General features: G+C 33.9%; 1 protein-coding gene across 1 annotated transcript in view; it reads right to left on the reverse strand.

The window, feature by feature from the left end:
• Positions 1-20945, reverse strand: part of LOC132752677 (SWI/SNF-related matrix-associated actin-dependent regulator of chromatin subfamily D member 1-like) — a 40920-nt gene extending 19975 nt beyond the window's left edge. The window contains exons 1-6 of the mRNA XM_060743041.1: positions 20922-20945; positions 12837-12948; positions 11999-12041; positions 11461-11583; positions 10508-10633; positions 7863-7982 (exon numbers count right to left, since the gene is read on the reverse strand). Of these exons, the coding sequence (XP_060599024.1) occupies positions 7863-7982; positions 10508-10633; positions 11461-11583; positions 11999-12041; positions 12837-12946 (522 nt within the window). The 5' untranslated portion in view covers positions 12947-12948; positions 20922-20945. The remainder of the gene's footprint in view (positions 1-7862; positions 7983-10507; positions 10634-11460; positions 11584-11998; positions 12042-12836; positions 12949-20921) is intronic.
• Positions 20946-22944: the final 1999 nt, after the last annotated feature.

Here is a 22944-nt window from a genome sequence, read left to right on the forward strand (position 1 = left end):
AAGCATGCATACCAAGTTTGGAGTCAATCCGTCTTATAGTGACTGAGTTATGCTCCGGTCAAGTCTTAGGGGATGCTGCCGACAACGACGCCAGCCGACAAAGTAACCTCTATATGTTGTCTTTTTCAAGGAGACTATAAATGCTCTTGACTGTTTTACAAGAGTGCAAAGGTCAAGTTATTATGCAAACATTAACATGGGGCGAGGCAGTAAAATGTTTCTTTTAAAGTGACAAGGGTCAAGACAACATTCTTATTTGAAAGTTACAAATTTAAGTTCTAAACAAGAGCTATCAGTAATCACATGTGTCGCCTCATAATGGCCAATTTCATGTTGGGACAAATTTTGTGACAGACGGACAGACAGACGGACAGTGCACAACTAGACTAAGTACTGATCAATCATGTAAAGTTTGGATAAAATTGCACCAGTAGCTTATGAGGAGTAGTCCGGACAAGCTTTTGCGTATTTGGCAACACACAGAAAGAAAACACCTTTTTATCAAAGGGCCATAACTCAGCCAAAAATCATTCAACCGGAAAACCCGTGCAATATGCGCAAGGACCTGAGCTACAGATCAATCCTGTAAAGTTTCATTGAAATTGCATAAGTGGTATAAGAGAACTAGTCCGGACAAACTTTAAAAATAAAAATTATTAAAGGGCCATAACTCTGACAAAAATCATTGAACCGGAAAATGCTGACAATATGCACAACTAGACTTGGTAATGATCATTCCTGTAAAGTTTGGATGAAATTGCACCAGTAGTTTATGAGGAGTAGTCCGGACAAGCTATTGCGTATCTGGCAACACACAGAAGAAAACTCCTTTTTATCAAAGGGCCATAACTCAGCCAAAAATCATTCAACCGGAAAACCCTTGCAATATGCTCAAGGACTTGAGCTACAGATCAATCCTGTAAAGTTTCATTGAAATTGCATTAGTGGTATAAGAGAAATAGTCCGGACAAACTTTAAAATTAAAAATTATTAAAGGGCCATAACTCTGACAAAAATCATTGAACCGGAAAATGCTGACAATATGTACAACTAGACTTGATACTGATCATTCCTGTAAAGTTTGGATGAAATTGCACCAGTAGTTTATGAGGGGTCGTTCGGACAAGTTTTGTGACAGACGGACGGACAGACAGACAGACGACGGAGAAGTGATCCCTATTTGTCGCCACTACTCCGTAGAGGCGACACAAAAAATGGTCAAAGACAGAAAAGGCCGGGTTGCTTTTGTACACCAAATATCATGAGGCTTTGATGTTACGAAAAAAATTTACCATTGACCCATTAATGTCGAAAATTTAATTAAGTTGGTAAACAGGAAGTGGATCAGCTACACACCTTAAATCAAATCCCATGGTATGGGACTATGTGTCAATGCTGTATGCCAAATATCAAGAGGCTGAGATAAGTAATTGCTGAGAAAACTGTTACGAAAATTTCCTACCATTGACCATTAATGTCGAAAAACTTAACTAATTTAACTAAGTGGATAAACAGGAAGTGGATGAGAGACAGACCTGAAATCAAATCCCACAGTATGGGACCATGTGTCTATGCTGTATGCCAAATATCAAGAGGATGTGATAAGTAGTTGCTAAGAAAACTGTTACAAAAATATTTTCCCCGCCTGCCCGCCGCCCGACATTCACCATACTATAACCCAGATTTGCACCAGTGCAACCCGGGCAAAAATACACAAATTGTTATTAAAGCATCTAATGGGCATTATTTCAAATATTCAAATAATAAAAAAATTCGTTTGTGCAGACTCAAGTAACAAAAGCTTGCTAACATCAAATTTTTATAACACGACAATTTCCAGACACAATTTCCAAACAAAAAATTACAACTAAATTTGTAAAATACGATTAATATTTGTAATAGATTAAAGACATACACGTGACATAGCAATAATGTTCTAGATAGAAGCGAAAAATCACTATGCATATGACTGATATTCTTCATACTCGTACATTATGAGCATGAACTGGCGGGTGAAATTTCCAAAGTCAAGGTCCCGCCCGATTTACTACGAGACAACGTTCTACTGTATTATTCATTTCTAAAAATAGGCGCTAAAAAATTGACCTACACAATGAAAATAAGGTTAGTTACATAAGCATGACACTTGAAAAAAAAAAAAACAGAACATTTCTTTATTATATATATATCAATCTGTATAGAAAATCATAAAATGTACTAAAACAGTGCCAAACTGAATACTTCCGAACAAATTCCATGTTTAAAGCAAGTTTCATTAGAGTAGATATATATTTTGTCTTCTTTAGGAAATAGACAATTTTTTTATTTAATTATATCACTATAAACCAAGAGATCTAGTTAATACATTTAATGCTGGACTTACAAATACAATTTGAATGAAGGCATTTTTTCCCCAATAACATGTATAATTAACCTAAAATAATCAAAGTATAAGTTAAATTTCATAACTACATGTGTATTTATTTTTTTCATCAATATTATGTTTTTAAGTTCAAGTGGATAATATGTACTTTTACAGTAGTAACCTATTAACCGAATTTTTAAAAATACAAGCACAGTTATATTTATTGCAAATACTTCCAAGTATTATGGGTCATAAAGCCTTTTCAAAAGTTCATCAAAGCACTGAGCTCCTAGTAGGTCAAAGGTTTATAAATAAAATACTATTTTCAGCTGACTGAGTTTAATTATCAGTAGAAAACAATAATTCATTGCTTTACAAAAGTTTCTTGACTTTGTCCTTCAATTATGTATTATAGTCGTGTTCTATGCAGGACAGGTAGCTTTGAATATAAACAAATTTCTTTTTGACCTACTCAGCCACTTTAGGTTAAATAACACTTATTCAAGAATAATAACTTTAAGTAGAGTTAGGCTAAACTCGGGTCTGACTGAATACTGATTGTAAAACAGACTTAAACACATGGATAAGCTTATCATTATAATAATGATAATTAAGTTTCTAAAATTAGGCAAACATCAAATATTTGCTAACATATTTAACATCATTTATTCAAGATGAAAGGGAACAAAGTTAGGCAAAATGATTTGAAAAATGCATTAAAAGATAAAAAAAAACATATGATATTATGCATTGATACAAAGTTGGACACAAAAAGCTGTTTATGCCAAGCTGCCTACCTGTCCATCCTGTATTCACCAAATCTAATGCTATAACAATGCTAAAAGCACAGTTCAAAGTGAAGCCATTATAATTTAAAGTTACTTAATTCTTCCAATATTTAAACCTTAATCTTAATATACCCACAGATTAGGATATATTTAATATCAAATTAAAGAGTAAACAACAGTTACTGTATTATAGTCTACGTTCATTCATAAATCTATAACAGTACAAATCAATAGAATTGAGACATAATATTATAATCGTTATTGGGAATTGCTTATACTTATCCCTCATTCTTGCACCAGATAAATGACAAGACTGAAATAAGCGGACATTACTGGATTTACTTTAGTTCTAAAGTCAGAATAAAACGTACAATATAAAATTTTATACAAAGAAAGCTTTTTGTAAAGAAAAAATATTTAAATACCCATAATTTCATTTCCCTTTCAACGACTAAAAAAAGCAAAAAAAGAACTATTTTTAATGCACCTCGTAGCAAAATATAGAATATTGTAATATCTAGCCTAATCTAGGTCAAACAAAATTCTATAAATAGTGACTATTGCATCATTCTTTTTTTCCTGGTTGATAAACGACTTTGCTGTTCTCATATAACTTTATAAACCAACCAACAAATGTCCGATTTTATTCTCCTTGAACCAGATTCAATACAAGTTTAAGGAAGTAAGACTTCGTTCACAAATGCACCAGTATTATGTCACATTAAAATGCTATATTTGCAAAAGATATCGTCCCCATGTGTGATCCAAGTAACGTAACTTGTGTCTGTAATATCGTTCAACCATCATATATATAGCTTTAACAGGGTCTCCACTGAGGTTTTTTGACATGACAAACTGGAAATAATTTTGTCGAGATTAATGTTCCAATTGATATACCTAGTGTGCAAAATTTCCAGTAATTAACTCCATTTTTCCAGAATAATTATTCTGTGAAAAATGGGTCAAAGACAGAAATGGCCGGGTTGCATTTGTAAACCAAATATCATGAGGCAGTGATGTTATAAAAATTTGTACCATTGACCATTAATGTTGAAAAAACTAGAACTATCACTAAATGTGATTAATATCCCCGCAAGACTGCTTTGGAAATGAGGAAGGTACTAGTAACAGAATACCTTGCAAAAAAACAGAAATAGAGTTATGGTTGTGGGCAATTAAAGATAGTTGTGGTTCTTGTACGTTGCATTTCCTTCAATGTGGTTGACCATTGATGAAGTTTCATTGAATTCTGTGTAAAAAGTCCAAAAAGAGTTACGCTTCTTGAGCACTGCATTTCCTCTCATTGCACTTGACCATTGAATGAAGTTTCATTGAATTCTAAACATTAGTTTTTAAGTTATGCACCTGACAAGGAAAAGTATCAAAGGGCAATAACTCTGTTATTTGTCAAATGGTGTTATTGTTTTGTGCACTGCACTTCCTCTTAATGTGCTTGACGATTGTATGAAGTTGTATTGAATTCCAACTAGTAGTTTTCAAATTATGCTCCTGACAAGTAAAAGTCACAAAGGACAATAATTTTGTAATTAGTCAAGATGGAGTTTTGGTTCTTGTGCACTGCACTTCCTCTTATTGTGCCTGACCATTGTATGAAGTTGTTTTAACTTCCAACCCGTAGTTTTCAAGTTATGCTCCAGACAAAAAAAGCAATGGAAAAGAAACAAAGGGCAATAACTCTGTAATTACTTTAGAAGGGGTAATGGTTCTTATGCAATGCACTTTCTCTTATTGTGCTTGACCATTTTATGAAGTTGTTTTGAAATCCAACCAGTAGTTTTCAAGTTATGCTCCGAAAAAGTAAAAGTAACAAAGGGCAATAACTCTGTAATTACTTTAGATAGAGTTATGGTTCTTGAGCATTGCACTTCCTCTCATTGCACTTGACCATTAAATGAAGTTTCATTGAATTCTAAACATTAGTTTTTAAGTTATGCACCTGACAAGGAAAAGTATCAAAGGGCAATAACCTTGTTATTTGTCAAATGGTGTTATTGTTTTTGTGCACTGCACTTCCTCTCAATGTGCTTGACCATTGTATGAAGTTAAATTGAATTCCAACCATTAGTCTTCAAGTTATGGTCCGTGACTTGTATATGAACTCAAAATAGGAAAGGCCCTACCTTGTGTGGACAGTCAGATTAAAAAAAAATCTTCACTAATTATCTCAGCATGTTAGACAGAATCATTCCTATCTATATCACCACTGTATTGATATGACAATTTGTGAACTGGTTAAATAACAGAGCAGCTATCTAGCACACTCCAGGTGCCAGCTTTACAAAGAACTGGTGAATAAATGTCTATTTTCTCATTCATTTTATACAGGTGTCATAGAGGATAACATGGTTGTGACTCGAGCAGCCCTCAAATTTCATATCTGCATTAAAGGAAACCACAGGCAAAATTTTCATTTCTTAGTTTTTAATTTTTCATTCATTATTCTATTAATGTTCTCAAAAAAGATACACAAGGCTGTCAAAGGAACACAACTTTTCTCCTAATAAAGAAAAAAGTAGTGATTTCCTAACTTGACCCACGTGGGTCAGGTTAGAGCGTTTAAATTTCACAATAGTTGTCACAGTGAACTAAAAGAACGTTTAAGAACAAATCAAATGAATGACTTAGACTTGTTTAAATCATACAATATCCATGATATCTGTTATTGTAGCTTCCAAGGTTTGTTAAAGTCACATGACATTTTTTAAAACTACTTTGACTTTTTGTTTGCGTTTAAATTTCGTTTAACATATATAGATAGATATATTTACTCTTCAAACTCAAAATATATAGAATTTATTCAGAAATTCATACTAGGACTTTAAGAAATGCCATTTTAGCCTGATTTGAGTACATAAGGTCATTTTAACATTTTTATCATTATTTTGCCTGAATATCCCTTTAAGTGGCAGAGATTTAATAAATCTTGTGTTTAAAAAAAAAAGGGAATGATGAGTACATATTAAAGAGTGCTTTTATAAACTAGTATTCTGTTTTGCATTTTTCAGAGTAGGATTTCACCTTGTTAGCAAAAACTTTTTTCCCCAAGTTAACCTGCACTTATCAACAATTAGATTACAAATACCTGATGGAAAACTAACATTTTTTTGTAATGATAAGCTCTAAAACATTCTCCTTTTTGTACTTGCTAAAACTTTGACACAGATTTGCTAGTCGTTTACCATTAAATAGGACAAATAGTTCTTCGTTATAATATTCTCAAAACACAAAGAGTGCTCTTAGGGAATTTACTTCGGCCAATAAAAAAATAATGATGGACAGCATATCAACCAAAATGAAAATTCACCAATAACAAGAACATTTGTTTTATAGACAAAATGTTTAACAGCCTCTAATAACAAGTTTTTTTTTAACCTTTTAGCACTAAACATTTTATATATTTTCACATTACTGCCCTTGATTTTACCTATGATCTATAAATAATTATAAAACCTAGTTGTTTGACTTTCAAGCACAGTGACACAGAAAAGGTCATATAGATTTAATAAAGTTATGATGGATGATGGAAAAACAGTAAATCTGGGTATAATAACTATTCTGTATTTTATGTTCATGAGATCAAAGGGTGTCATTCTGTACATATGATTTCTTTTTAGAAAAAAACAAAACAACCTAGAACTCTGGCTATTGCAACCAATCTTCAGCATACATGCTGAAGCAGCAAGGATGTCTTTTGTACATTAATTCACAACCAAAAACTCTGGCTTCTGCAACTAGTCTTCAGTATATATGCTAAAGCAGCAAGGAAGTCTTTTGTACATTAATTCACAACCAAAAACTCTGGCTTCTGCAACTAGTCTTCAGTATATATGCTAAAGCAGCATGGAAGTCTTTTGTACATTAATTCACAACCAAAAACTCTGGCTTCTGCAACTAGTCTTCAGTATATATGCTAAAGCAGCAAGGATGTCTTTTGTACATTAATTCACAACCAAAAACTCTGGCTTCTGCAACCAATCTTCAGCATACATGCTAAAGCAGCAAGAATGTCTTTTGTACATTAATTCAGGCATACAACCTAGAACTCTGGCTATTGCAACCAATCTTCAGCATACATGCTAAAGCAGCAAGAATGTCTTTTGTACATTAATTCAGGCATACAACCTAGAACTCTGGCTATTGCAACCAATCTTCAGCATACATGCTAAAGCAGCAAGGATGTCTTACTATGTATTATTTCAGGTATATAATAAAGAAATCTTCTGTAAGTCAGCTGAAATGCTACTCAACACTAAAAAAAATCAATGCTCTAAGCAAGGTAAAATTCAATGCCCTAGGCAAGGTAAAATTCAATGCCCTAAGAAAGGTAAAATTCAATGCCCTAAGCAAGGTAAAAGTCAATGCCCTAAGAAAGGTAAAATTCAATGCCCTAAGAAAGGTAAAATTCAATGCCCTAAGCAAGGTAAAATTCAATGCCCTAAGAAAGGTAAAATTCAATGCCCTAAGCAAGGTAAAAGTCAATGCCCTAAGAAAGGTAAAATTCAATGCCCTAAGCAAGGTAAAAGTCAATGCCCTAAGAAAGGTAAAATTCAATGCCCTAAGAAAGGTAAAATTCAATGCCCTAAGCAAGGTAAAATTCAATGCCCTAAGCAAGGTAAAAAGCCCACAGATAGTAAGAGTTAAGGGTTAAAAGGTCAGATATGTAAACTATGATAATACAGTGAACTTACCTCAACAAGATGGTTGTCAGGTCCATACAGCTCCTTGTCTAATTCAATAACAAGGCTCTTAAAGAACGATGAAAATTTTCTCTTTGTTTTATTTGCATCACTAAGCTTGGCACTGGCAGCCTGAAAACACAATTTAATTATTTCTTTGATCTTTTTTTTTTCCTTTTTCATTCCCCCCCCCCCCCGATCAGTTAAAACTCATTGTTAAACAGGGCTCTACATTTTTTTTGGAATAGTGTTGTCTAGGACAACTGACCTAGAAAAACAGAGTTGTCCCAAAATTGACCACAAGTGTCCCAAGTCTCAATACATGTTCAGTATGCCTAGTATGTATATCCAAAGAAGAAGAATTAATATTTTAAAGTTACATTATAACAGTGCTGAAATTTACTTGGGAAGTGCTGAACAATGTCAGTTGAAACAAAATGTTTTATTTTATACCAAATTAAATACAAAATATAACTTTAATAAAATATTAATTGTTCTTCTTTGAATATACCACATAGCCTGTTTATGTTTTGTTTCAGTTTCAATTTATTTCTTTCCCCAAAATTTTATCCTTGATCTTGAAAATTTAAGTTAAATTATTTTAATATGAATCTAGTCAGCCATAGATTCTCTCAGTTTCCACATAAGACATCGGTAACAATTTAACTTTAGTCAGTTAACAGGAAATGGATAAGGGACAAACATGAAATTGAATTCAACAGTAAGGGACCATGTGTATCAGCTGTATACCAAATATCAAGTGTCTGTGATTAGTGGCTCAGAAAACTGTTACTAAAATTTCCTATCATTCACCATTAATGTAGAAAATTTAAGTAAATCAGTAAATAGGAAGTGGATGAAGGACAGACCTGAAATTGAATCCCACAGTATGGGACTACATGCAAATGCTGTATACCAAATAGTATACAAGAAGTTTAAACAACAAAAGAGACCAAGTAAAAATAATATCATGTTGCCAAGGGTTATGACAATAAACTATACGATGTCAAAATAAACGACTATTTATTCATTTCATTTCGGCATTTAAACATAAACAAGAAACATGGCAATGCCATGAAACCAGGTTTTCAATTATCACCATTGTAGATAAATATGTTGTATTTGAAATACAAATACAAGCAACAAACAATGTAACTATGTGCAATGTAAAACATGAATAATGTAGGAGGAATTGCCACTGAAGAAGTGTTCACTATAATATTATGTATAAGGAAAAAAACAAAGGGCCATAATTAGGTCAAAAACTATTCAATCACAAAACCCCGACAATATGTGCCAGGGTGCTTGATGACAAAGCTTCTGTGAAAGTTTGAACAAAATCCGTTGAGAAATGTAGGACGAGTTCAGCACAGAAGAATTTGTTCACTATAATTATATTGATAATTCTGTATAATGAAAAACAAGTTACAAAGTAGACATGAAATAATATATCATATCTTTTTTAAATTACCTCCAAAGATGATATGACCTTTGACTGCCAAATCAAGTTAAAATCATGTAAACAGGATTTTCAATGTTAATGTCACTGTGACCTTGACCTTGGAGCCAGCCATGCGGAACATGCGTTCTGCACGTCATCTTGATGTGGTAAACATTTGTCTGAAGTTTCATCAAAATTCTTCAAAGGGTTGAAGAGTTACAGAGCGGACAGGATTTTCAATGTTAATGTCACTGTGACCTTGACCTTGGAGCCAGCCATGCGGAACATGCGTTCTGCACGTCATCTTGATGTGGTAAACATTTGTCTGAAGTTTCATCAAAATTCTTCAAAGGGTTGAAGAGTTACAGAGCGGACAGGATTTTCAATGTTAATGTCACTGTGACCTTGACCTTGGAGCCAGCCATGCGGAACATGCGTTCTGCACGTCATCTTGATGTGGTAAAACATTTGTCTGAAGTTTCATCAAAATTCTTCAAAGGGTTGAAGAGTTACAGAGCGGACAGGATTTTCAATGTTAATGTCACTGTGACCTTGACCTTGGAGCCAGCCATGCGGAACATGCGTTCTGCACGTCATCTTGATGTGGTAAACATTTGTCTGAAGTTTCATCAAAATTCTTCAAAGGGTTGAAGAGTTACAGAGCGGACACAATTTCGTTTGACGCCCGAAGTTAAAATCATGTAAACAGGATTTTCAATGTTAATGTCACTGTGACCTTGACCTTGGAGCCAGCCATGCGGAACATGCGTTCTGCACGTCATCTGGATGTGGTAAACATTTGTCTGAAGTTTCATCAAAATTCTTCAAAGGGTTGAAGAGTTACAGAGCGGACAGGATTTTCAATGTTAATGTCACTGTGACCTTGACCTTGGAGCCAGCCATGCGGAACATGCGTTCTGCACGTCATCTTGATGTGGTAAACATTTGTCTGAAGTTTCATCAAAATTCTTCAAAGGGTTGAAGAGTTACAGAGCGGACACAATTTCGTTTGACGCCCGCCCATCCGCCCAGCCGCCCATCCGCCCAGCCGCCCATCCGCCCATCCGCCCGCCATACCCCAATCTAATAACCAGGATTTTCAAAATTGAAAACCTGGTTAAAAACTGCATTGCATTCAAAGAATGGAACATATTTCTCTTTTTTTCCTAATAATACAAAACAACAGTTTTCTAAACCATAAAAGAATACCACTAACATCTTCAAGAAGTCTGCCCTCGACTCTAAGCTCCCACGAGGGGACAGATTCCTCACCTTCCTCACCCTCCGCAGGTTTAGCCGGATAGAATGTGTTTGATATGAAGATACGTAACTTTCTCTTTTGCTGGAATGACAAATCATTCAAGTATTACCACACAAAATCTTACAGATGATCATATTAACATGGTTTCTATGAACTACATGTTATGCCTCCACAACACGCATGTTTCTTAAAATTTACTGGAAACAAAAATACATTGACTGAGTGACAAACATAGTGCTCAAACAGTCCATATTCTCCTGGCTACTCAAGTCTTGTTTGGGTTTTATTATATAGAAATCTCCCTGACATTTGACCTCTACATGTGACCATGATAATGACCACAGGACCTGAATTTTGTAAACAACACACTGGCTCACAATTTTTTCAAGAAGTTATGCTTCATACAAGTGTTTCCCTTTGACCTCTAAAATTTAATGTAACCTTTGACCTAGTGAGCTGGTTCAGCACATGACACTTCATCGTAATAAGCTTTTGTATTAAACACAGAAATTGCTTCATGCAGGTAAAAAATATGCTATGGACAAAAATCGAGAGTACTTGCCTTTCCTCAAACCAGCTATTATTTACTGTTTTTTATCACCTTACTGTTGCTATCATTTACTGAAAGATATTTTGAATATTTTCACATATTCACTGTTGAACCATAAGTGCATAAATCTACCTCATGTAACTTTACTTGTTCAAGTAAACATAGTCAAGTTTAATGAAAATTAGGATGAATCTCGGGGCGTGTTGCTTTGAGACTGTTGGAAACTTGCTCCTCCAAATTCATTTATATAGAAAATCTTGGCACTTAGACAAATATGCTGTTCTGCTGCTGTGCCAGTCAAAGGGCATTAAACACTGGTAAATCATAAATAGCAAATATTACAACCAAACACAAGCACCTTCATTGGTCTTTTCAGGGCCTCCTGAATATCCAGTCGTTTTCTTGTGATGGTGGCATCAAGTTTCCGTTCAAAGGCCAGCAAATCCATGTATGCTTGAGATTCGGGTACCAGATCCCTCACCTGTGAATACAAACAAATAAAGGCTGGTTCCTATCATGCTTAACAACCTGGAACCATTCATAGCTAACATTTCAAAGGAAGGGAAATTTGATTTGTTCATTTGTTAAAAAATCAATTTGTGTCATAAAATTTACTTCTTTAATCATTAATTATTCTTTATAATAACAATTTATCAGAAGAAAATTGCCGTTACTAAATTCAAAGTTACATCATCCTTTTGGTCCTTAATTTAATCCTAATGCTTTTGGTACTGATATTTACCCCCCCCCCCCCCCACACACACACACGCACACTCCTTGTGGTCCTCATATATTAACCCCCATACTTTTGTTGCTTGCATATTTATGTGTAATATTTTTGTCCTATACAAATTTATTTAAAATTTAGATTATGTTTTGGTAAAAAAAGAAAATACCCTTTGGGGCAATATTTTGTCTGCCATTTTTTTCTTCTTTTTCCTGGAATAAAATATTAAATAAAATAATAATATTATATTAAAATGTAGAATGATTACTCATAACATTTTACATACCAATAATCAAAAGAAAGATAAAATCAGTAGCTTTTATAACAGAACAGTAAATAAATGGGTTGCATTAACATTGCAATCACTGGAGAAAACATTATAAACACATCCCAAAATCTACTTTGTCATGTTGCACACATGGTTTAAGAAAATTTAGTCTACAAACTTCAAGAAAAAGCAATTTACACTATTATAAAACAAGGTGTCAAACCAACGTGTACCTTAAATAAAGTGCGCAGCAGAAATATCTTAAAATAGCCCTGATGCACGAAGGTTTTATGTAAATGTTTTATTTATTTAAACAGTGAATGAATTTTCTCCATATGCATAAACAACTACAAAGAAAACATTGTATTTGCGGTTACAAACTTCCTTGAAGTCTCACTGATTTTCAAACTGTCCGTTCATTTTTTTTAACGAATCGATTTTGAAAGTACAGTATTATATGAAATCAGAAATATATCACACATGACACACAGTCTGAATCCTTTGAGAGTAATGCTTTCGAACAGTATGGGAAAAAGCACGTTTTTTTGCAGGAAAAATCACTGCATTTGTAGAAAATCCATTTCAATATACTTTTTTCTGCCTGCTTTTCTGTGCAGTCTATTAAAATTTTATAATTTTTATAAATTATAAAATTATAACAGCAACATTGAAAAGTTGTAAATTCAAGTTACAGATCAGGTCCAATTATATTACTGTATTATGATAATAGTTAACTAACGCTTTCATATGTTGGGCAGCTCTGGAATCACTCTGTCTTTTCCTATCCATCGGTGTTCCCATACCCATCTGGGGCGGGGGCATCCCTGGTCCCATACCAGGCCGTGGCATACCTACAAATACAAACAAACATGGCATCCTGATTTTAACTGTATTTTAATTTTAGATTCAGACTTAAAAATAGTGTAATATAATACACCCATTGAAGAATAAATGTTAATTTCTAATATCAGACAACAACTAATTATATAGCAACTAGGGATAAAAGTATTAAAAGAGTTACAATTTTCTTTCTTTTTTTTTCTTTTTTTTTTTTTTACTGGTGGTTTCAGGCACAAGTGGGCATGGTACCTGAGTAGAACCACCAACCTTCCATAAGCTAGCTGGATAGTGTCCTGTCATGTAAGAATCCAAAATACCTGTCAGGATTCAAACCCACAGCAGTGAGGGCCAAGTAACTTGAAGATGATGACCCTAACTATGTGGCCTCTTAAATAATTAACATCCATGGTATACTATGTGAAAAGTTCACTTTAAGTATCATATGACTACATAATTATACAAACTTAAATTTTAATTCATCAACGTGATTACCTTTAAAAACAAATCTTATTTATTAGTTCAAAAATGTTGTATGTCACATAGCAGGATTTAGTTTTTAATTTCGATTTTCATTCAACCTTAAATAAAACCCATGATGTTATCACTAATTATAATCATAACAGGCAATTTATTTTTAATCACATCACAGCATTATAGACATTTAACTCTTGATACATTTCTTATTCTACAATTTAAGGTGCAGGTCAAAGAAATTCAGTTTAAAAGCAAAAAAATGAATAAAATAATAATAAAAAGAAAATGTTCAGCTAAAAACAAATTTAATATCATTGCTATAATAAAAGTAATACATAACACATTATAATCACTCTTTCTATAAAATGCAAACATAAAATAAGCTTAAATTCCAATTCTGACAAGACACTACATTCTGTATATTGGTGCTTGGATGTTGCTATATATTTGCACAAGCAGCTTTACTAAACTTGTACATAATTAACAGTATATTATATATATATTGTGCACCTTCCCTGCATCAGAAAGCACATATGCTTAATGGGCATTTCCCCTTATGTCATGAGCGGACTAGTCTATATTTTTATCTGGTCAAAACAACTCATCATATTTAGGGAAAAATCTAAAATAAGTACAGACTGAATAGCAAATATTGCAGACCATGTTCAGATGTCACAGATGTGCACTGATTGGGTAGATTCAGTTGCTGCCAGCATGGTAAAGGTTAATAATTTTCAAAAGTCCATTCCTTAATTTCAGCAGCACTGCAGGTGTTATAATAATAAACTAGAAATGTGTCCATAGGACACGGGTGCCCCCACCGCGCCACTGTTCTGTCAATCTTTTTACTAAGTCAAGGGAAATAACTCTACAAATACTGGATAAATCCACAAGCAAAACCCAAGGTGCAAATCTAAAATATGCTGAGCAACCTGCCTATAAGGTTAAATGACTATGTCAAATCCTTTTTGTGTCCATAGGACACGGGTGCCCCCACCGCGCCACTGTTCTGTCAATCTTTTTACTAAGTCAAGGGAAATTACTCTACAAATACTGGATAAATCCACAAGCAAAACCCAAGGTGCAAATCTAAAATATGCTGAGCAACCTGCCTATAAGGTTAAATGACTATGTCAAATCCTTTTTGAGAAACTTGCGACACAAGTTGAAAAATTGCAAAAATTTTCTAAGTGAAGGGCAATAACTCTAAAAATACTAAATAAATCCAGACGAAAATACCTGGTGCACAACTGCACATGCTAATCAATATTCCTGTAAAGTTACATGACTCTAGGTCAAATCCTTTTTGAGTTACCTGCGACACATGTTGAAAATTGCAAAATTTTACTAAGTCATGGGCAATTACTCTGTAAATACTAAAAATATCCAGACGAAAATACCCAGGTGCACAACTACACATGCTGATCAACATTCCTGTAAAGTTTCATGACTCTAGGTCAAATACTTTTTGAGTTAAGTGCGACACAAGTTGAAAATTGCAAAATTTTACTAAGTCAAGGGCAATAACTCTGAAAATAATGAAAATATCCAGACGAAAATACCCAGGTGCACAACTACACATGCTGATTAACATTCCTGTAAAGTTTCATGACTCTAGGTCAAATACTTTTTGAGTTACATGCGACACAAGTTGAAAATTGCAAAATTTAAATAAGTCAAGGGCAATAACTCTGAAAATACTAAAAATATCCAGACGAAAATACCCAGGTGCACAACTACACATGCTGATCAACATTCCTGTAAAGTTTCAAAACTCTAGGTCAAATACTTTTTGAGTTACATGCGACACAAAAGTGAACGGACGGACGGAAGGACGGACGGACGGAAGGACGGACGGACAAGGGTAAATCTAAATGCCCGCCACTAATGTGGGGGCACAACAAGGGTGCCATAGTCACAAAATACGCCCGTTTACAAAAGCTTTAGATGGAGATGGGGGCATTATGGATAAGTGTTATCTAGCAAGCAAGTTTTAATTTTTGGCACTGTGTTGTTAAATGAACCTTAAAACAAATCAGTAGGGAAGATATGCACAGGATGTGTGACCTTGACCTTGGTCGCAGGGACCTGAATTTTATGCACGGCACTCAGCCTCACAATGATGAACATTTGTGCCAAATCATATTGAAATCCCTCTATGCATGTAGAAGTTTTGCTCCAGACAAGCGTTTTCCTATGAGCTCTAACTGTGACCTTCACCTTTGACCTAGAGACTTGGTTCATGTGCAGGGCACTACGTCTCATGGTGGTGAACAATTCTATAAAGTAACATTAAAATTCCTCCATGCATGTAGAAAATATGCTCCGGATAACATCTGGATATTTAATCATCTCCAGTGACCTTGACCTTGCAAATATTAACCTAAATTAAATGTGTCACACCTGTAGTCATGATAGTTACCATTTGTGCTACAATCCATCAATAAATGATAACTAAATGGTCCCTATACACATCTTCAAATTTTTATCTGAACTTTGACCTCTATGTGTAACCTTGACTTTGGTCGCAGGGATCTGAATTTTGCGTGCGACACTCAGCGCAATACATATCATGGTGGTGAACATTTCCATAAAGTATTATAAAAATTCTTCCATACATGTAGGAGATATGCTCCAGACAAAATCTGGATATTTCACCATCTTTAGTGACCTTGACCTTGCATATATTGACTTAAAGTACATGTGTCACAGCCAAAGTCATGATAATGACCATTTGTGTTACAATCCCTCAATAAATGATGATTAAATCGTCCCTATACACATCTTCATATTTTTATCTAAACTTTGACCTCTATGTGTGACCTTGACCTTGGCTGCAGCGACCTGAATTTTGTGCGCGACACTCTGCCTCACAATGGTAACGATTGTGCCAAGTTATATTGAAATCCCTCTATGCATGTGGAAGTTTTGCTCCGGACAAGCGTTTTTCAATGAGCTCTAAGTGTGACCTTGACCTTTGACCTAGAGACCTAGTTCATGTGCGTGACATGGCTGCTCATAATGGTGAACATTTCTATGAAATTTCATTAAAATCCCTCCATGCGTGTAGGAGATATGCTCCGGACAAAATCTGGATATTTCATCATCTTTAGTGACCTTGACCTTGTATATATTGACCTAAATTATATGTATCACAGCCATAGTCTTGATAATGACCATTTGTGTTACAATCCCTCAATAAATGATGACTAAATGGTCCATATACCAATCTTCATATTTTTATCTGAACTTTGACCTCTATGTGTGACCTTGACCTTGGCCGCAAGGACCTGAATCTTGCGCGCGACACTCCGCCTCACAATGGTGAACATTTGTGCCAAGTAATATTGAAATCCCTCTATACATGTGGAAGTTTTGCTCCGGACAAGCATTTTTCAATGAGCTCTGTGACCTTGACCTTTGACCTAGAGACCTGGTTCATGTGCGCGACACTGCTCCTCATAGTGGTGAACATTTCTATGAAGTTTCATTAAAATCCCTCCATACATGTAGGAGATAATTATGCTCCGGACAAAATTGGACACCGCCCGCCCATACGCCCGACCGCCCGCCCGCCAGGGGCGTTCCCATAATACGTCCCATTTTTCAAACGGGCGTATAAAAACATATTCATAAGACATACAAATATACTCAGATTTAAATTTAAAAAATATTTTTTATGATTCTTACCTCATTAGAGTTAAGTGTCTAAATGCAATCATTTAAATCTAGATAATTATTCTGCAAAAAAAAACAACAACCGAGTGTGCAAATGATTTGAAATTTGCAGTTCAAGTTATAAGTCCTGCGACTTTCATTAATGGTACAAGTCTTTCCAGTCTTGTCATGTAAAAAAAAAAAACCTCAGTGGAGTCCCTTTAAGTGATATCATCTAAAAACAAACAACCTCAGTGGAGTCCCTTTAAGTGATATCATCTAAAAACAAACATCTAAAACATGATTCCCAACTTCAACACCAAACATGAATGCATCAAGCCTAGTATGTTAAATTTATCATTGCATTAGTTTATATAACACCACTCAATCAGTAACACCTTTTTACAACTGTCACAATTTAACTGTATTTATATTCATACAGTCAAACCAGTTTACTGCATCCAGTCTTTGAAAAGGGAAAAGATGCTTAAGTTATATCTGACATTGATCAAATTTAAATTTTAATGTTCTCTTGAAGGATATACAGCTATAACAATGAAATAATTTTGTAAAATTCATAAATGGAAAAATAATGCTCTTTGCATAATGTTATGGTGGATTCTTGAATAAGGTGAAACATACAATGTCTTTGTTATGTAATAAACATGTATGTGGACAGAATAAACTAAAACTATCACTAAATGTGATTAAAACCCCACAAGACAGCTTCCGAAATGAGGATGTTACTAGTAACATTATACCTTATAAAAGAATTGAAATATAGAGTTATAGTTGTGGGCAATTAAAGAAAGTTGTGGTTCTTATATGTTGCATTTCCTTTCAATGTGGTTGGCCATTGATGACGTTTTATTGAATTACTCTGTAATAAGTCTAGAAAGACAAGGAAAAGGAACAAAGGGCAATAACTCTATAAATACTGAAGATGGAGTTATAGTTCTTGTGCACTGCACTTCCTCTTATTGTGCTTGACCATTGTATGAAGTTGTTTTGAATTCCAACCAGTACGTTTTAAGTTATGCTCCGGACAAAGAAAAGTATCAAAGGGCAGTAACTCTGTATTTTGTTAAAATGGAGTTATGGCTCTTGTGCACTGCACTTCCTTTTAATGTCCTTGACAACTGTATGAAGTTGTATTGAATTCCAAACAGTAGTTTTCAAGTTATGCTCTGGACAAGGAAAAGTAACAAAGGGCAAAAACTCTGTAATTAGTCAAGATGTAGTTATGGTTCTTGTGCACTGCACTTCCTCTCAATGTGCTTGACCATTGTATGAAGTTATATTGAATTCCAACCATTAGTCTTCAAGTTATGCCTTTCACAAAAAAAGCAATGGAAAAGTAACAAAGGGCAATAACTCTGTAATTACTTTAGATAGAGTTATGGTTCTTGTGCACTGCACTTCCCCTTATTGTGTTTGACAATTGTATGAAGTTGTTTTTAATTCCAACCAGTAGTTTTCAAGTTATGCCCTGGACAAGGGCAAGGAAAAGTAACAAAGGGCAATAACTCTGTAATTAGTCAAGATAGAGTTATGGTTTTTGTGCACTGCACTTACTCTCAATGTGCTTGACCATTGTATGTAGTTATATTAAAATTCCAACCATTAGTCTTCAAGTTATGCCCCGGACAAGGAAAATGCAACGGACGTCTGGACCGACCAACCGACCACCGGGTGACTCCTATATACCCCCAAAACTTCGTTTTTGGGGGTATAAAAAATTCTGGAACAAATACTGCTATTTGTAAGTACTGGTTTTTAACCTTTAAGCATTGATTTTGTGCATGGACCATTCTCTCAAAAAAAATTATCCCAATATATTTATTTCTTTAATGTAGGCATTTAGGAGGTATTCATTTTAAATATTCAAACAAACATTTTGTAAACTGCAGTCAGCAGCGGCATAGCTTTAATAATATACACTTTAAAATAAGAAATTTTTCAGTATGACAAAATAAAAAGTCAGTCTTTGGTGACAACTAATATATTTTAATATGCTGGTTAGGAAACACTGCACACTGCAAAGGTCATAATGCTGACTTTTCATCAAGACTTCTGATGCCCTTTTGTGCACAAACCCTCCCCCCACCCTCAAAAAAACAAGAGCTGTCACAGGAGACAGCGAAGCTCGACTAATAAAATACTGGACGCAGTAAGGAGGACAAAATACGAAAGAAAAATCAATTATGTATAATAATTATGTATTAAGTTATAGTAAAAAAATAACATTTGTTAACATAAATTCCAAGATCAAGGGGAATAATTCTTGAAATAGTCATGCTAGAGTTATGCACCTTGTCACACAACATTTGTGTAATGATAAGAAATATATATTTGAAGTTTGAAGTAGACACCTTAAAAAGTAAAGAAGTTATTATATTTCTTAAAGAAAATCCTAAGTTCAAAGAGAGAAAAATCTGTAAATATTACTTCAAGAGTTATGAACATTGTCACATAAAATGTAATTGATGATAAGGAATAAGTATTTGAAGTTTGAGGTAGATACCTTTAAAAATAAAAAAGTTATAATAAAAAATAACATTTTTCTAGTAAAAAAATCTAAGTTTATGGGGAGATAATTCTTGCAATATTGGTGCTAGAGTTATGAACCTTGTAACATAAGATGTGGATGATGATAACGTAAATATATTTGAAGTATGAAGTTGATCCCTTTAGAAATAAATAAGTAACAGTAAAAAATAATATTTTTTATGGAAAATTCTAAGTTAAAAGGGAGATAAATCTGAAAATATTGGTGCTAGAGTTATGAACCTTGTCACATAGGATGGGGATGATGATAACGTAAATATATTTGAAGTATGAGGTTGATCCCTTAAGAAATAAAGAAGAAACAGTAAGAAATAGCATTTTTTGAGGAAAATTCTAAGTTCAAGGGGAGATAAATCTGAAAATATTGGTGCTAGAGTTATGAACCTTGTCACATAAGATGGGGATGATGATAAGGTACATATATTTGAAGTATGAGGTTGATCCCTTAAGAAATAAAGAAGTAACAGTAAAAAATAGTATTTTTTAAGGAAAATTCTAAGTTCAAGGGGAGATAAATCTAAAAATATTGGTGCTAGAGTTATGAACCTTGTCACATAAGATGTGGTTGATGATAAGGAACATATATTTGAAGTTTGAAGTTGATACCTTAAGAAATGACAAAGTTATAGTGAAAAATATTTTACTGCACCAAAACTTTAATCTAAAATCTGGACGCGGACGCCGACGCCGACATCGACGCCGGGGCGAGTAGGACAGCTCTCCATATACTTCGTATAGTCGAGCTAAAAAGAAAACAAAACAAAGCATTTGCATAACCTTGAGGGATAGCTCCAATATTTTAAGACACATTATCTAAAAATAAAATTTCATTTGCTGTCTTTTCTGCTTCCTGTCTCTGTGGATAATAATTTATAATAGCAATAATTCCTTGATAAAAGTTTCTAGATCATCAACCATGCAAAAAAGCAAAATAATATATAATTACAAGTCCAAGACCTTCAAAATATGGTAATATAAAATGCACAACTTCAGCTCATAATATATGGACAAACTCCCCATATAAAGTCTGGTTAAAATACCATGTGCAATTCAGTTTTTTTCTTTTCTAAAAACATAATTTGACCTCTTTGTTCGGGAATTTGTCCACATCTGAAAATTAGCACCACTGTAAAGCAAGCCATTTGCATCTGCTGTATAAATTCTGGCTAAAAATAGATATGCTAAAATAGGTATGCTAAAAATAGATATGCTAAAAATAGACACAAAACTGCAACTTTATTCACACTGCTGAAGAAACAAGCGCTTTTAAATACACTCTGCTTACCAGAATCCTTGGTTTTTGATGACTGGCCTGTAAAATGAACTATTTATTATCACCCGAGTTGTAAAATATTTGTTCCTTAATTCATCAATAACACAGGACACAGTGACTGCAGTCTGGGAGTCTGCATGGCCAATTGTAAAACTGTGTCAATAAAGTGCCAATCACAAAGAACATTTTGAGTTTTACATATATGACATGACTAGGCCCTCCACAACCTTGATAATTAGTAGTAATTAACAGTGACAGAGGCACTGTTTTGGCAAAAGTTTATGTTGATGAATAAGATACAAATGGATCTTAGTTATTAAGCCAAAGTTTTCATGTTCAAGGTCACTGTGACCATGACCTTTAGTGCACATAAGGCCAATCCATCTGATAAATAATGACAACCAGCATATGAAGATTTAGAGGCTGTCCATCATATTTTTTCTAGATACTGAGCGAAAACAAAAATACACCCAAAAAGGGAAGAGGGCGTAAAAATTAAATGAGCTGGGGTCTTAAACCTTTTAAGAAGATTTTCCACACAAGTGATTGGGATAGACCTACATCAGAAAGTATAACAAGAGTTGCTGCCAAGTGGGGGTCAGTTCTGTCGAAAGTGTTCTTATGTCCATGAATGAATCATATCTTTATATAAATAATCCATAAAACAATAAGTAATGACAATTTAAGTAAATTCAATAACCTAACTTAGATGGTAAAGATACATTAAAGGTCAATGTGACTTTTTTTGTCATTTAAGAATAATTAAAATTGTCTTTTTTGTCATCTGTGTTCTTCTGTTAGTATAAATCAAATTTGTAAATATAAAATAAAGTTATGACAATCTAACCTAAATTACATATTTGGCCTTGACAGTCAAGGTCATTTAAAGGTCAATGTCATTCTTTAATTACTTTACATGTCACTCATGTTTATAAATAAATGCTTCTGCCCAAGTATAAAACAAATTCATTGATCAATAACAAATACATGGCCAATTGTTGTGACATTCACTTATTTGAGATGTAGTGTCAAGGTCAATCAAGGTCATGTTCAATTATATCTTCTTTAAAGTCTTAATTGTCCAGTATGAAGCCAATTACAATTCCATGTATAGCAAATAACTATGAATTTCAATAATTTGACCTTCAAGGTCAATGTCATTTATGAGTAAAGGTCTGAGTTTGACATTCTTTAAGTATAGACATTGTCCTTAAAGTAGTCTGCTCAAGTATGAGGACAATCAATTAATAAATAAAGTCATAGCCAATTATTGCAAAAATCAGCAAAATTCAAACATTTTACCTTGAGGGTAAAGTCATTTATAAGTGAAGGTCAAGTTCAGTGTCTTGTCCAAAGATATATTGTGTCCAAGTATGAATGCAATCCATTGAGCAAGAAAACAAATTATAAGACCAACATTAAAGTTTTTTGGATGGCAACAGCATTGGCAATGGCCATGTCAAAGCATAACAGTGCAGCAACAGCTTTTTTTCTTTGAAAATGTAGAGCATAAAATCTTTACTGGCCATGTCAAATAAAACTCAGTTAAATACCATTTCTAAATAGGTGGCCATAAACATTATATAAACCAATACTAGACAAAGGTGACTGTAATGATCCCTGTCTGGGTTTTAAGTTCAATTTTATTTACCTTAAGATATAGATAAGAATGCACAGTACAGTTTTTAAACTTTTGCCTATCATAAATCATTATTAATGTACTTTTGCATTAGTACAACAACAGCCTTAGGTGGCATATTAACCACTTTTTATATCAAAATTATAAACCCTGTCCCCTGTTATGTGACACTTTATCTGGGAACAAAATAACACTGGGTTAAAAATAGGTTAACAAACAGTGTACATTCCTGTTGGTAACAAATGTTATCAAATATGTGTTCCTTTACCTGTTCAAAAAGGTCAGAAACAAAAACTGTCCTCTTACTGTTGTATAACCATATACAGATGAACTATGGTTAAGTGTTCCCTATAATATAATCATTAATATTTAAGAGTTAAAAAATTTGACTGTTTA

This window comes from Ruditapes philippinarum, unplaced genomic scaffold, assembly GCF_026571515.1.
Source record: "Ruditapes philippinarum isolate M1 unplaced genomic scaffold, ASM2657151v2 ctg1109_1_1_1_1, whole genome shotgun sequence".
NCBI classification, from domain to species: domain Eukaryota; kingdom Metazoa; phylum Mollusca; class Bivalvia; order Venerida; family Veneridae; genus Ruditapes; species Ruditapes philippinarum.